At 39.5% G+C, this 15323-nt stretch overlaps 1 protein-coding gene across 5 annotated transcripts in view; it reads left to right on the top strand.

Annotated features, from left to right (window-relative positions):
- The window catches only part of LOC117964287 (OTU domain-containing protein 7A-like), a 110182-nt gene extending 96795 nt beyond the window's left edge, over positions 1-13387 (top strand). For all 5 annotated transcript variants that reach the window (XM_058995041.1, XM_058995038.1, XM_058995039.1 and 2 more), the window contains 3 exons: positions 8954-9068; positions 10385-10469; positions 11055-13387. In XM_058995041.1, the coding sequence (XP_058851024.1) occupies positions 8954-9068; positions 10385-10469; positions 11055-12500 (1646 nt within the window). In that variant the 3' untranslated portion in view covers positions 12501-13387. The remainder of the gene's footprint in view (positions 1-8953; positions 9069-10384; positions 10470-11054) is intronic.
- Positions 13388-15323: the final 1936 nt, after the last annotated feature.

The following is a 15323-nucleotide window of genomic DNA, read 5'->3' as shown; positions in this document are numbered from 1 at the left end:
ATAATTCTCAAAGAAATAACCAAGACACTTTGCCTTTTGTTAAATTGGCCTCCCAGCTAATACAGTTCTTTGGTATTGACTCGACATGGCTTCACAGTCCTGCCTGCCTGCCTGCCTCGCTTGATTTGATAGGATGTGGGTTGAGCAGCAGGTTTGTTCCTTAATGATTTACTTAAATCACCTCTCAAGAGGCTGCTGGTGAAGCATGAAAAAGATTTGAAAAGGTATTGACATAGCTTTGAGGGTCACTGGCTTAAAGAATTGGACAACCTCTTTGAGAAACTTCCCTGACATTTCCAGATAACTTCAAGGGCAAAAATCGGCACTGTCAAAAATCCTACAAAGAGCTTTAAATCATTGTAGGTCACATCAGGTAATTCATGTTTTTTGCACAATTCTGTTGTCTAATCGTGTGCCGTGTCCCAAATGAGGGTACTTTGTCACCCCCTGTACTGTTACTGTACAGTTCCTGTTCAACACCGAAAGCTTGCTGTGTGTTAGCACAGGGAGTGAGCACAGGTCTACAGACAGAAGACGCTCTTTGCGCTTGCGTTGCTCATTAATACATTTATGTTCTCTGTATTTAGCATTATGCATACTGAGCACGAAATTGCCTTATTGACCCATTGCCCTGCTGCAACCCAGACGCACGCGTGTATGGAATAGTCTGCTTACTGTTGAATAATAGCTAACTTTACCAGATGAAATCCCAGATGTGGACTGAATTGTAGATTACCAATTAGAATAGATTAATTGTGGAGTTTTACCTGGTAACATACAGTACAAGAAACTGGACATGAAAAAATTGGTATTACTTTCTCAATGTCAAGTTCTGTTTACTGTAATATTTTGTATATATTGTTCACCAGTTTTTTTTTGTTTTTTTTTGTGTAACAAGCAAATTCCGTTGTTAGAAGTATAAACTGCTCCCTTGTATAACACATAGCCGTGTATAATAATGTTTGCTATTTCTGTATCACATATGTTCTTCACTCTGTTGGGGGATGAAAATAGAATAAATGTCTCCACTAAAATAGTAACTCCTGACATTCCCATTTGGAATTATACTTCTCAGTCTGGGATTGAGAGAAAACCAGGACTGAATTGCAGGGATGTTTAGGTTCGGATTGAGGTTCGGTCCCCAAGCTGTGAGGTGAAGCTGCCATGATACCAACAGGGATGTGCCTCATCTTTCATGATCACTAAACATTCACAAGCAACACGTTTCTAATAATAATAATAATAATAATAATAATAATGACCATGTGTTACAGTACATCGTAAGATAACACTTGCCAGTATCTGTAATGTCAAAGTAATTTTTCTGAGAAACGAACAGCTGACATAAAAAATGCTCCCTAATAGGGTGGTGGTTAATTCACTATAAAAGGGAAGGACTCTGGGAGGAAGAGTAAACCGAAAGTACTACCGGAGTCTGTCGGGACTCCGCAGCTTTGAAGCTGGAAGAGATCAAACCGATTACAAATCCTGGCACCCACCAAGCTTTTCCAGCATCATGCCAAGATGCCTTGAATTGGTGCCAGGAGCATGGTTTCACATTGAGACTAACAATTAGAGCAAAGCAAATCTAGCCAGCCAGCACAGCAAACATCTGGGCAGCCTTATACAGAGCGACACACAGAGGCACTCTAAATGAAGAAAGTGACTCGTGCTCTCGGTCTCCCCGGGTGAGACTCTGAAGAGCTGTGGAGTTTGTTTCACTGACCTTCTTAAGGAGCCTTCAAGGTTTCATATTTACTTTGCCCTTCTACACACAATTTTATTTGAATTATTCATGCATTACAGATCTGCTTCACTCGTTTACTCATTAACCTGAAGTAGACAGATTTACAGAACTATGAGATATTAGAGCTCCCCCTTCATAAGGGGAGCTAGTATGAGTTTGTCAACCCACCGTTGAACCCACCACTGCTAATATCTCATAAAACCCTAGTATGTCATAATCCACTTGAGGTAATGACTTCATGTTTTTAGGGTTATTTAAACCCTTCATGACCTCAGACCTAATATGGCTAATAATATGAAGCTGCATTGAGACAGTACACAGAGTTATTGTCTTAATGTTTGGTAGTTAGCTGTAGTCTGTAGTTTTTGGTCACAATTGTGACTGGTGGGATTAAATGGGTTTAAGTTCCATTGTCTGTGTTGTCCCCCTTCACTGCTGCATTGCTTTAAACTCTGGCCATATCTGTGATACAGACCACATTCTCTTTATAGCTGGTACACAGTTGTAGTCTTTGATTCTCGCAGTTCATTACAAGTGATGTTCAGTGAGCATTAACCATTTCAGTGCCATGTTTTTAACCTCTAGATATATCAATGATAACTGTGCTGAAAAACTGTGGGACTAAGCTAACTTGTGAGGCCTCCAGATGTGAAAGGCACAGTGCACTTAACATATATACCACTTTTAATTGTTCTGACTAGACAATGGCATATATAGCACACACAGACCCCACTTCACTGTACATTTTTAATTGTTCTGACTAGACAATGGCATATATAGCACACACAGACCCCGCTTCACTGTACATTTTTAATTGTTCTGACTAGACAATGGCATATATAGCACACACAGACCCCGCTTCACTGTACATTTTTAATTGTTCTGACTAGACAATGGCATATATAGCACACACAGACCCCGCCTCACTGTACATTTTGGGACGGATACTAAAAGTCCCAAAACAACCCCATAGACTGGCACATCACTGGTACGTTTAGACGGGAATCCAAGGATACATTTACTAGACTATAATGGAGTAAGGAGCAGTTCAATCAAGTGACTGAAGACTATGTTGATAAATATTAAATTTCTCAGAGATGGCTAGAAATACAGAAACTTGGTTGGACTAATAGGTCTAATAGGACTAAGAGCAGTCGCTGCCACTTCATGTCACACAAGGACACATTTACTGAAGTACAGAGGTGTCCAAAGCACACAGGCAGTACCTGAATGACCCCTCAAATAAGCCAGGAATAATTGGTTCCATTTGGCTGTTTTTGCTGCTGTGGCATGCTGACGTATGTGTAAATTGAGCCTGTGTCAACTCGCAAGATTATTTTTGGTCTTGCTTCCAGTATTAAAAGCCTTGAGGTTTACTTTGGCACCAAGTGCTGTAATTTTGATCTAGTGCTCAGGGTAATAGAAGCAGCATATTCATGGTTAGAGCACCACTTCTACATCAGGCAGTGTGGGCTGTTTAGCCCCAAGTATTATGCCCAGGATAGTTGATTCCAGGCTATTAGGCATGATATTAGTCTAATAAATTATGTCAGTCAAAGTAACGGCGATGACAGAACAACTTAGATAAGTATTGAATCTAATAGACTGAAATCGGGTAAATTATTTATACCCAGGATTTTAAAAGTTTAAATTTCTTTCTTTCTTTCTTTCTTTCTTTCTTTCTTTCTTTCTTTCTTTCTTTCTTTTAAACTATCATAGCATTTTACGTAAGAATAAGAAGCAGCCATTCAATTTAATTGTTTTAGTGTTTCCTGTGTTTTTTAGATCCTACTATTTCTTCTGGTAGGCTATTTCATGAATTATAAAATTATATTTGATGCTGCTTATTATTATTATTATTATTATTATTATTATTATTATTATTATTATTATTATTATTATTAATTAATTAATTAATTTCTTAGGAGACGCTCTTATCCAAGGCGACTTACAGTCATAAACAAAAATACATTTCAAGAACAGTACAAGTATTAATACAATTAAGAGCAAGATAAAATACAATGACTTCAGTTCTAGCAAGTACAAGTATATGACAAAATACGATTCAATAACAGAGCAGATAACAGTGTCAGTGATAGTTACATCAGGATATAAGCATATGTTAAACATATACAAATCATATTATAACATTTCTAGGTCTATGGTAGCTTTATTACATAGGAGGCTGTGTGGTCCAGTGGTTAAAGAAAAGGGCTTGTAACCAGGAGGTCCCCGGTTCAAATCCCACATCAGGCACTGACTCATTGTGTGACCCTGAGCAAGTCACTTAACCTCCTTGTGCTCCGTCTTTCGGGTGAGATGTAGTTGTAAGTGACTATGCAGCTGAATCATAGTTCACACACCCTAGTCTCTGTAGGTCGCCTTGGATAAAGGCGTCTGCTAAATAAACAAATAATAATAATAAAATACTACAGACCTCTCTTAACAACCTCTCCCAGCAAAACGTTGTAATTAACCGAAAGTTGCTAAAAAGCCCGTTTGTATGTATTTATATGGAACGATATATACTGTAGTTGTACAAATATGGTGCTGAAATACATGTGTTTTAAATGTTAGTGTTAACAAATTAACATGAGAAACATGAAATACCCAAACTTAGAACTTCACACGTTTACTTCACAGGTGTGTAAAACAAAAAAAAAAAAAGAAGTAGGCTTAAATAATACTACACAATGATATACTACAACTGACCTTACAATGAGTAAAGCAAAAATATGTGTTGTACTTACAATCAATTCTAAAGAACACCATTTTAAAATAAGAGTGTCCAGCATTCTCTGCTTTTTACAATGTACCACCTCCCGCTGTAAATCCATCTCAATTTTGCATGCAGCGTCGTAGCCAGTTTCAAAGCCACGATTCTGCCTCAGTCTGCCAGAAATACGCAGTTGCGAAGTCAGTGTGTTATAAAAGCTGCATGAAGTATTTGCATAAATCTGAGACTGCAATGAGAGGTAGGTTTAAGTATACCTGCCTTGAATACTATTGATAGCTGTCACTGAAGGTTGACATGAATGTTACCTCCCTAGAGATAACGTGAAACCATTTAGAAATGTTGTCAAGCGGACAAATCAGCACCTCAGTTTCTTAATCAATTTGCTCTTTCAAGATTAATCCGTGTATTGCGTTGCAGAATGAATAGATTTAACACATTCATTTCACAATACAACAAATTGAATTTTCTGTGGTATCAAAGAACCCAAGCTTGTTTCATTTAGCGAGTGTTATTAATGCAGTAAGCACAGATTGTCAAAACGCAAACCAGGTTTCCATGGTTACGCACAAACCATGATTATATATGCCAAGACAGAAGTTAGCTCCTGAATTAAACACATTGAACATTGCTTGCAGCTTTTGCGTAACTTTTTCTTCGGCCCACAAATGAGGCTGTTGGTGCAAACGACATGCTCCCCGGGTTTTATGTTTATCACGTTCACACACAAACACAGTCTTAGGAGGCACAGATGGCAGAACAGTGCCCTTCAGCCACACTCTATGTGGTGCAAAAAATGATCATGCTGTCATAGTCACCGGAAGGCTGTTGTTTTGTTGTGGTAAAATAGAGCTTTGCTTTGTTGCCATCTTCTGGATCGCTTTGGTATAAAGAGTTGCTTGAAATAGCAGTACAGATCAATAATGGTGTGGGAACAAAACACCCACAATTGTGTTACAAGAAAGCATTCTCCCTTAAAAAAAAAAAAAATTACAAATCAGACTGCCAGTATAAAATATGTGCACGACACATCTATTACAACTGCGTCCCAATCAATCATGGATCCAATCAGGAAAAACAATTATGAAATGTTACTCGTGACAAAGGTTAGGTTCAGGTGTTTAAATCTTACAACTGTGGAATGAGTGCAGTTTAGAAAGGAATATAGGAAATACATTTCCTGGACAAATGCATTTCAGTTTTAATTGTTTGTTGTTTTGGGGATAAATACTGCATCATCATTATTATGAATGAAGACAGGAGTACATTTGACAGGATTGTTGCTTCTGAACAAAGCCTGCCTATGTGTATCTTTTGATCTGATCAAGTCCAATATTATTGATATTTCAGGGGTAGAGAATTACATGGAGAAAGCATTAAAAATATATCCTTCAAATTCCACACTGCGTAGATAAACACATTTACACTCAAACTGCTAATGCCCATGTATTTATGTTAAACAGCACCTGTACATTAGCAGCTTGAGATCCTTCAGTAAATATTAGAGTAGGACTTTTTTCTGCTAAAAGTCAGTCCTGGACCCTTGGATACCAAGCTACTTTCATCCCTGCCTCTGAACTTTTCTTTTCTGTTTAAGTGTAACAGCTAGTCACTCTACTGTGGCAAGACAATGACATGTAAACATGGGTGTGTTGATGGGAGCTTCTTGTAGGTGCTGCTGTTTCCCACTAGAGGGCAGACTTGTGTAACCCAACAGTGCATGTGCATGTGAATGACGATTGGGGGGTTTTCATTTTGGCACTGAATTCAAACTAATTTGTGTTGAAATGTTAATATTCTTGTAAAAACAAACACATTACAAAGATGGTCAAATAAAACCTAGCTTTAAAAAAAAGGCATCTGGGTTTACACCCGATACCTAAAAACACCCAAGAAGAAGGAAAGAAAACATTGTTTTGTTCCAGACACCTAAAACAGCATCACATAAGTTACTTATGATAAGTATGTCACCCATGTATTTTCTGCAACACAAAATCAGGTCCACCTTTTTTCTTATTTTTAAACAAATACTGTTGTGTAAACACAGCATTTTGCTCTCTCTCTTAACCCAGACAGTGGCCCTAACCAATTATATCAGCCTACCTGTGGAATACCTGTACAGAAAACAAGGTCACATCTGATAGGATGACATGCTGGTGTTGCCATGGATACCATCAAATTCAGCCCTTGAGTATCAGACACTCGATGTTTGCATTCAAAAGACAAATAATCGGCTGAACCTGTTTGCAACACACTTGAGTGTTGTTGCTGACATAGCTGACAAAAGGAAAAATGTTCAGGATTGAAAAACAGGAATCGACCCCCAACCCTGTATGCATGGCTGAATGAAAAATGTATTTTGATAACTATTTAGACAACATGTTACCCATCTGATCTGACATTGCCTGTACACGTTTCTACAAGCACCACTGTTTACTCATAGCACAGCACCTCTCATGGCTCCTGCAAACCATTCCCCCTGTATCAACATCTTTGTTGTTTGTCAGGCAGCCGCCAAAATAACTTTTGCTGACCTATATGGTGCTTTCCACGTCGGACAGGGATGGAACTCTGTGTTGTAACTCGGTGCAGGCATGACATCCCTAATCACAAGGTCCTTGAGGTTCTAAAGGTCATCGTGACCTGTGCAGAAGTCGTGGTTGGGCTGTATCTTGGGAAACCCAACATGATTAAACCTTGCATGGACATTTGTACAATTAGTTATTCCACATACTGTGTATTCTCATACATACATTTCCATGGTACCGACATCTGTAAAAGTATTGTAGCCTTTGTGTGTGTTTTATTTTTTTTGGGGGGAGGAGTGGTATTTAAGACTGGAATATAAATGTGCATGTAGTACATTCACAGTAAACAGGTTATTATTCTATACTGTTATTTTAAAATATATTGAAAAACTTCTATGCAGGAATGGCAACTGTTGCATGATAGCTACAGTTACCAGTTATCAAGCGCACATCTTAAATGGTATTGTGAAACCTGCTTAGCTGCTGCCTGTCTGTATCCGACAATAAAACAGAGGACATGCATGTTAGAAACCGCTTTGAGTAACAGAGAAGGGAAACGTGTCTCCTAACTGCTCAGTGAAATATTTCACTCATGTTTATTTGGTGTGAAAAATGCACATACATTTCAGCTTGCGACAGTATGCTCTTGCTCTATTGAAGACAAAACAAAAATGAAGCAACACACATACCTTCGTTTTTTTCTGTTCAGACATTACAATGATGAGGGTACAAACTTCATACATTTGCTTAGATATCCCACAAGATTGTGTATGCTTCTCCAGTCAGTCTGCTTTGTCAAGCACTGGTTAGACTAATCTTAACATGTACAATATTGCTTAAACATTATGATCCCAACCAAAAACCTGGGTGCCACCTAGTGTAGCAACGTATGACAGGGTTGGAAGTTGATGAACACTGTATACTTTTCAGGGTTCTTATAAACCCGTCTCTCTGACCCTTTCCATGCAGAGAAACAGCTTAGCCTAATTAATTATCAGGAAATGTGCTTGGCCTGTCTTAAACAGCTATATAAGCAAACCGCACTAAAACGCCACCGATGTACATTTCCAGTTTTCCTGACTACAGGATAAGCAGGCAGGTGCAGAAAGACTGTGAAAGCCAGGTTATAACTGGATTAGAAGAGCGGTTTACTAATCCAGTTGAGATGCGGAGAGTGATCATCTAATCCATTAAAATAGTGAATTATACAAACATTTAGAAATCACTTGTGAAATGTAGTTCATGTTGTAGAATATACAGCTTGTGTTTGCAAATCAGATGATAGGGGCAGATCCCTAGAGCCAGACTGTCGCGCCAGCCATATACATTTACATATGTACCGATCTGGGGGCGTGATGTGTAATGTGGTCAGGACACACAAGATATGTTTACACAGATACAAAAAAAAGATAAAAAAATGTATCCTGCAACTCAACTCTTGTTTTGATGATACCCTGTCTTAAAGCTGCAGTTTAAAGACTTTACACTAAAATGTGGTTTCAGTCTAGCCTGTACACCCAGAAACCAGACATCATTGTCTTACCAGTAGTTTTAGTTGCAGGTGCACAAGCTTCCTCCCTCTTTTGAAGCTTTCTGGCTACTCTGTCACTATGTGAAGCAAACATTTTTAAACTGGTAGTTTCAAAATGACCTTGTGAAGTAAACCCTCATAAAATATTACCAAATATTTAAAACCATGTATGGCAGTATTTACATTCTTTACATTTCCAACAGGCACCCACTGAAGCAAGAGCAAACGGTACAAGAGTTTGTGTGTGTAAACCTGGTAACATGTCCCAAATGTACTGCTCGTGGTCTCACTAATAAAGAAACTGTCAGGCCTTCCAACAATGAACAGTCAAGAGGAAATCCTTTAAACTAGTGCCTCGGTCTCTTCAGTCTTCCAGAATCTCCGAATAAATCCTCTGCTCTTCTTCTCTCTAGCGGTAATTCCTCTGACTGACTCTGAACACAAGCTGCTGCCACTGCACTTTGCTGTTGATCCTGGGAAGGACTGGGAGTGGGGGAAGGATGACAGCGACAACACCAAACTGGCCAAGTAAGTCATGCAGCTGGAAATGGTAAACACAAGACTCGAAATCCTGCTTTTAAATTTAAATTCTCAAGACAAAAGGAGTATACTCGGTCTCTTCTACATAATTTGCTCTTCATTAATTTTGATAGAAGTACAGAAATACTAATCAAGCATTTGCTTAGAACAGGCATAATTAGTCTTTGTAGTGAATTTAAATGAGGACGTATCCCTGAGACACTTGGGTACCTCCGAGCTACTTTCTCATAAGTAGACGTGTCGGTTTCTAAAGACATTATGGCATTAAGTTTATTCATGAGGTTTTGCTCTTCAGGACGCCTGGACCCAATGATTCAGTATTGTAATGAAGCTAACAGGCCGGCATGTTCCATTTAAATAATGAAATCAATAGTGATACAAGATTAAGCCATGTTTACTCATGTTGGGCTAGAATAAGTGCACCGAACATACAGGGCTGCACACAAAAAAATCTAATCAAATTGAACTGGCTGATCTCTTTTTATCGCTTGGGTTTTTTGGAAGATATTACATTAGAAATAATATATACCCCACTGTACATAATAAGGCTGTAATTCTTTTGTTAGTTCAGTTCATTTTTTCATTGTCACCAAAAACCAGAAATGGAATGACAGCCTCATATGTATGTTGGGTTGTATTTGATTTGTTATGCATGTAGTATGTTGATGAATTTCTCTGGTAATAAATGTGTATTTTCTTTGATGCAGCATTTTGTTGACTATATACACATCCAGAATTTGTTGAATTCTTCCTCTACATAAATCAAAATAACTTAAAATCTGGGCCTCATTTGATCTGCTGATTTTTGCCGGTTGATTTGCACAGCTGTTCAAAAGGCGCGGTCGGCGAAGACGTTTTTTATTTATTAACTACTCACTCGTCCTATCCTACAAGACAGCGCAAATGACAGATTTTTCATATTGAGAAAATCTCAGAGGTTGTGGTGCTAATGGCCATATTGGAGTATTATCTTTGCTGTAGATTTCAAACTCCAAACTCCTTGAAGGAATTGAAATTGGTCATCATTGAAGAATGGTCACTTGTGTCTCCAGATCCTTTTGGACACCTAATAAAGTCAAAACTGTGCTATTCTGGCCCTATAGAATATCCACAGCGTGTACTTGTATTATTCTTAGGGAGTCAATAGCATACATGCACAGTAAACATCTCTGATTTTAAGCTCTCGCGACTTTATAATACAGAAAGAGGCTGAGCTTTAGGGCTAAAAGGGCATGTCTGGAAATTCATTTGAAAAATGTCAGTGGTTGTTAATTGAAATGTCTCTTCTTCTCCCCCACCTGTAGTCTTATCCTGTCTTTGGAAGCAAAGCTTAACCTGCTACACAACTACATGAATGTAACATGGATCCGCATTCCATCTGAAACAAGGGTATGCAGCTTGTTTTATATGTTTCATTTCTCAGATCTGTTGCTTGAATGATTGAGGGGTAGTATATGATAGAGAATATCTGCTGACCCAATATTGAGTTATTAACATTTTTCTCCACCTCTGTCTGAACCTGTGCCTGCTTGTCTGGAGAAGTCTAATTGCCTAGCATTGAACAAACTTCCTTATTCCCTTCAAAACTGCCTTGCAACTTCGATGGTCCCATCTACTCCACCTCTATACATACAGAGAAGGTTGGGCCAGCTGAGTTGAAAGGTCACATTGTCACATGGTTTGAAAGGACTAAGGAAGTCTTTCCACTGCTAGGCAGTTAGAATTTTCCAGACACGCTCAAAATCAAGCTCAAAGTCTATAAAAGACAGATTTATAGAGCAATTATTTTAACCCAATATTAGAGAATGAGAACCACTCATGATGACTGCAAGCATAATAAAAAGACAAGTGCTATTGTGAACCTTCTTATGGTGGCAAATCACCTGCTTTCTAACATGGCAAGGTAAAACCTTCAACTTGACGTTGAATTTGGGAAAAATCATGACTAGCACTGTAATCTTATTCCCCTTTCAGGCTCCTCTGGCTCAGCCAGAGTCTCCCACAGCCTCAGCGGGCGAGGACGTCCAGTCGCTGGCTGACTCCATGGACTCCGACCGAGAATCTGTCTGCAGCAACTCCAACATCAACAACGGCAAGCCCAGCAAAGAAAAGGAGAAGGACAAGCAGAGGAAGGAGAAAGACAAGAACCGGACAGACTCTGTAGCTAACAAACTTGGAAGTCTTAGCAAAACCCTGGGGATCAAGCTGAAGAAGAACATGGGAGGGCTGGGGGGCCTGGTTCATGGAAAAATCAACAAATCCAACTTGAGTAATGGCCGGAATGGGGAAAACGGCGAGAAGAACAAGAAGAAGGAATCAAAATCCCGCAAAGGGAGCAAAGAGGAATCCGGACAGTCCTCCAGCACCTCCCCGTCGGAAAAGACTACCAGCCCATCTCCCACCGATAGGGCATCAGGAACATCTCCAGTGGAGAAGCGCAACAGCTCAGTGAAACCCCCTGGTGAGAAACAGTCAGACCAATGGAAGTACAGCACCGACGTGAAGCTGAGTCTGAACATCCTCAGAGCAGCCATGCAAGGGGAACGAAAGTTCATCTTCGCAGGTCTACTTCTGACCAGCCATAGACACCAGTTCCATGAGGAGATGATTAGCTTTTACCTAACCAACGCCCAGGAACGATTCAGTGCAGAGCAGGAGCAGAAGAGGAAGGAGTCTGAAAAGAAGCCAGTTGTCAATGGGACAGCTGCAAAGAAACCAGAGCAGGAAACGTTCCAGAAAGAAAAGGCAGAAAGCTCACCGCGAGAGGACTCCTCTCCAGTCTTGCACCAAAGCCATACTTCGCAGCTGGTTTTGAAACTGCAGGATCGGCACAGCCCCACACCGGGCTCTTTCTCCTCGCCTAGCAATGGTGCTAAGAAATCTGGGCCCATCCCAGTATCTGCCCACTATAGCCATACCCCACCTATCCAGAGGCAAAGTGTCATTCATCTTGGAGATGTCAACTTGAAGTCCTCAAACTTCCAGGACAACACATACAAGCCCAAAGTTGGCACCCTAAAGACGTGTGCCACATATCCCCAGCAGAACCGCTCACTGTCCTCTCAGAGCTACAGCCCGGCTCGCTTGTCAGGGATCCGTACAGTGAACACGGTAGAGTCTCTGTCCTACTCCATGCCTGGGGATCACAAATCCCACACTTACACCAATGGCTTCAATGCGAACGATGTTCGGGACTGTTTGGAATATGCAGACGAGGATTCTCCCCAGGCCTGGTTAAACCATGACAGAACCAAAGGTCACAGCACAGTGTGCCCACCCTACTTGATCCAACAAAAACGGTGCAAGAAGGAGAACTGTTCCTTTTACGGCCGGTCAGAGACTGACAACTTCTGTTCGTACTGCTACAAAGAGGAGATGAAACATAGAGAAAAGGAAGGCAAGAACCACAGGCTTGGATAGTCTATACTGCAGCACCAGCCCACGTTATCAGCTGGTTGAAGCAGCGTCAACAGGAGTCCTCTTTTGTCCTGAAGCACTAAAGGATAGAATCTTCTCCTCAGCACTTAGTGAATTATCTACAGTAGATCATAACAAATGTCCTACTCTATTACAAATAACTGTTTTATGTTTTTTTTCTTGTTACTTCTCTCAATACTACTCTCAATATCAAGGGACACTGTCACTTGATATTACACTTTGTGGAGCTGAGAATTCCATTTACAGCTTTGGCCAGGGATTTTTATTTTTCCAAAATTTAGTTTAGAGATACATTTTAGTTCAATAAATCAAAAAGGTTACCCACACTTTACCCTGTTGCTCTTAATTGCTGACAACTTCTTTGGCATAAACATAAATAATTGCTGCACTGTGAGAAAAACACAGTGTGTAGCACATAAAAGATAACAAATATCTGGGTAAAGCAAAGATCAGGGATGACGTGCAAAGAGATAAAAAAAAGGATCAGTAGAAATCAACACGTTGAACCAAATTATCAGAGTAAGAAGGATGTGTACAATTGACTATGTCCATAAAAATAAATCCTTATGTCTTCATGGATGTTTAACTCATTAGAAATTAAATTTAAACTCCAGAAAAATACAAATGTTTGGAAGTCATTTCTTACAGCAATAAAGGCATTGGTGTAAATGTATGTATTATAATGCTACCATAAGGCTTCTCCCTATGGTTTTGTACAGGTTAAGAAAAAAAAAGCCATAGAAACTCAGTTTGGTTTAAGCAATACAGCAGACTGCAGATCCAAGCCATGTCTGTAACCTGACAAGATGTCTGGCAGCCGAAATCTAAAAAATAAAGTCAACACAGGTTTTTAAATCTGTTTGTTTAAACTGCTTGCTAAATCCTGCTGCTTTACATTAGTCAGCGACAATTCTAAGTAAAAATGCTAGTTTTCTTTTTTCCTCTCACTGCTACGCTTGTGATAGATATAAAAAGCAGTTGCTGCTAACATGCACAAATTCCTGTAGAACACACGTGCCAAAAAACAATTTTAAAAAATGGATTTTGCCCATTTGAAAAGTATAGATTTGCAGTTGTTCTCAGGTATAGTATAGTGAAATAGAATACTCCCCAGAGCTTTTTGCTTGCTAATTTAAGTTCTACATTAAAGGAAATAGTGTTCATGACACATTATGCACAGGCAAAGACACACAGGAGTGCAGCTTGGTGATCAAAACAACCAACTAGAAAACGCTGACGAGAAGTAACAACCTACATTAAAGGCATCACCCAAGTTAGGCTACACTGAAAATATGTATTTAATGTTGTAAAATTATTATGCAGGCTTCAGTATATATGGTAGGTGTGCCCGACAGACAGTTCCTTTGATTAGCTTGTAAAGTTTAATGCACTGCCCGCCAGCATTAATAGTCCTACTGCCACCAGATTGACAGGTATTAGAATAATATGGCTATAGCTTAATAAAGGTAACAGATAAGACTACCACAGTGATCTTTTACACACCCGAACATAAATGCTGGTTCATACTTCAGTCTTGCGACTAGATGGTTGTGCAATGCAACCAGCTAGAATTCAACCCTGGCGATCACTGTCTATCGGGCGAGCAGAGAGAGGTCACATGATTATCAAGACGAGTAATCTCCCTTAGCTACGGATGCGCGATCGCGGTATGAACCAGCCTGAATTGGATGTATCCTAGAGGTTTTGGCGTTACAGATTTAGCAATAGTAATAGCTGCAATTGCTTGCTTAAATATTTTTCTCAATGGAATTGAACGCCTGAATTCTGTCAAAACTGACATGCTGCACTGTGCGGTGGCCGTATGACCAAGTGGGGGAATTTGATCCACAGATTTTATTACAGCACATTTTTAAAGCGCTGAGGGAGCTGGCACCTATTTTTAGTGGTAATTCTAGGATATCTACGTAGGGGTTCATTTGTGCCGTATTGCACCTGATCCCAGATCCGGTACCTTTTTGTCTGACAGGTGTGAACTGTACAGTTTGCAAATCATGAACCGTATGAACCAACAAAAACCTACCGCTTCTTCAGATTAGTCAGCCACTTGTATTGTTCAAACCTGCAGATTATGTTAAAACATGGCTTGGCAAAGGTTGACCTGCAGCTTCCAACACCAACAATGAGGCTGATACAATCCAGGAGGATACCCAGTGTTGTAAAATGGTGATCAAATTGATCTCTAAATAGCAGACAGGCAGGCGCTCCTGTCAAGCTCTGGTCCATTTATGCATTAACGATACTTCAGGTGATGCTGTACAGCAAACCAACTCTGAGAAGTGCTGCTACAGTCTAATTTACAATAGACATCAAAATATACTCACGATTTTTCAGTCACTCCGAAAGGTCAGTTCCACTGTTTAGTGTAGTAGCACACAGGTACAGTTTATTAAAGTGTTCCAAGTTAGTACATTGTGTTTGGCTGCACTTAAATGTATTGGTATGCAAAATGCTATAGTGTAATGTACTGTACTGAATGTTCTCCCTGACCATGACTGTAACTGTTTTTTCAGCTCAAATTATATTTGTACTCATACTGCAGTTATCTTCCTTCTTTGTATGCAAGTTTCATGGACTCTCACCGTTAGAAATGTAAAATATTGTTTTATATTAATTTGAGAATTGTACACTACTTTAAATTATTCATTTGCACATTAGATGCTGATGTAAATAATGAAAAAAAGAATAGTTTATTGTTTTAAAAAAAAAAACAGAGAGGTGTTTGTGTGTTTTGTTTGTGGACTAGAGAATGTGATATGTTGGGAATTTACAAGCCAAGGTTAAATT

Source organism: Acipenser ruthenus, chromosome 21 (assembly GCF_902713425.1).
Source record: "Acipenser ruthenus chromosome 21, fAciRut3.2 maternal haplotype, whole genome shotgun sequence".
NCBI lineage: Eukaryota > Metazoa > Chordata > Actinopteri > Acipenseriformes > Acipenseridae > Acipenser > Acipenser ruthenus.
This window is presented reverse-complemented; position numbering and strand designations above follow the sequence as displayed.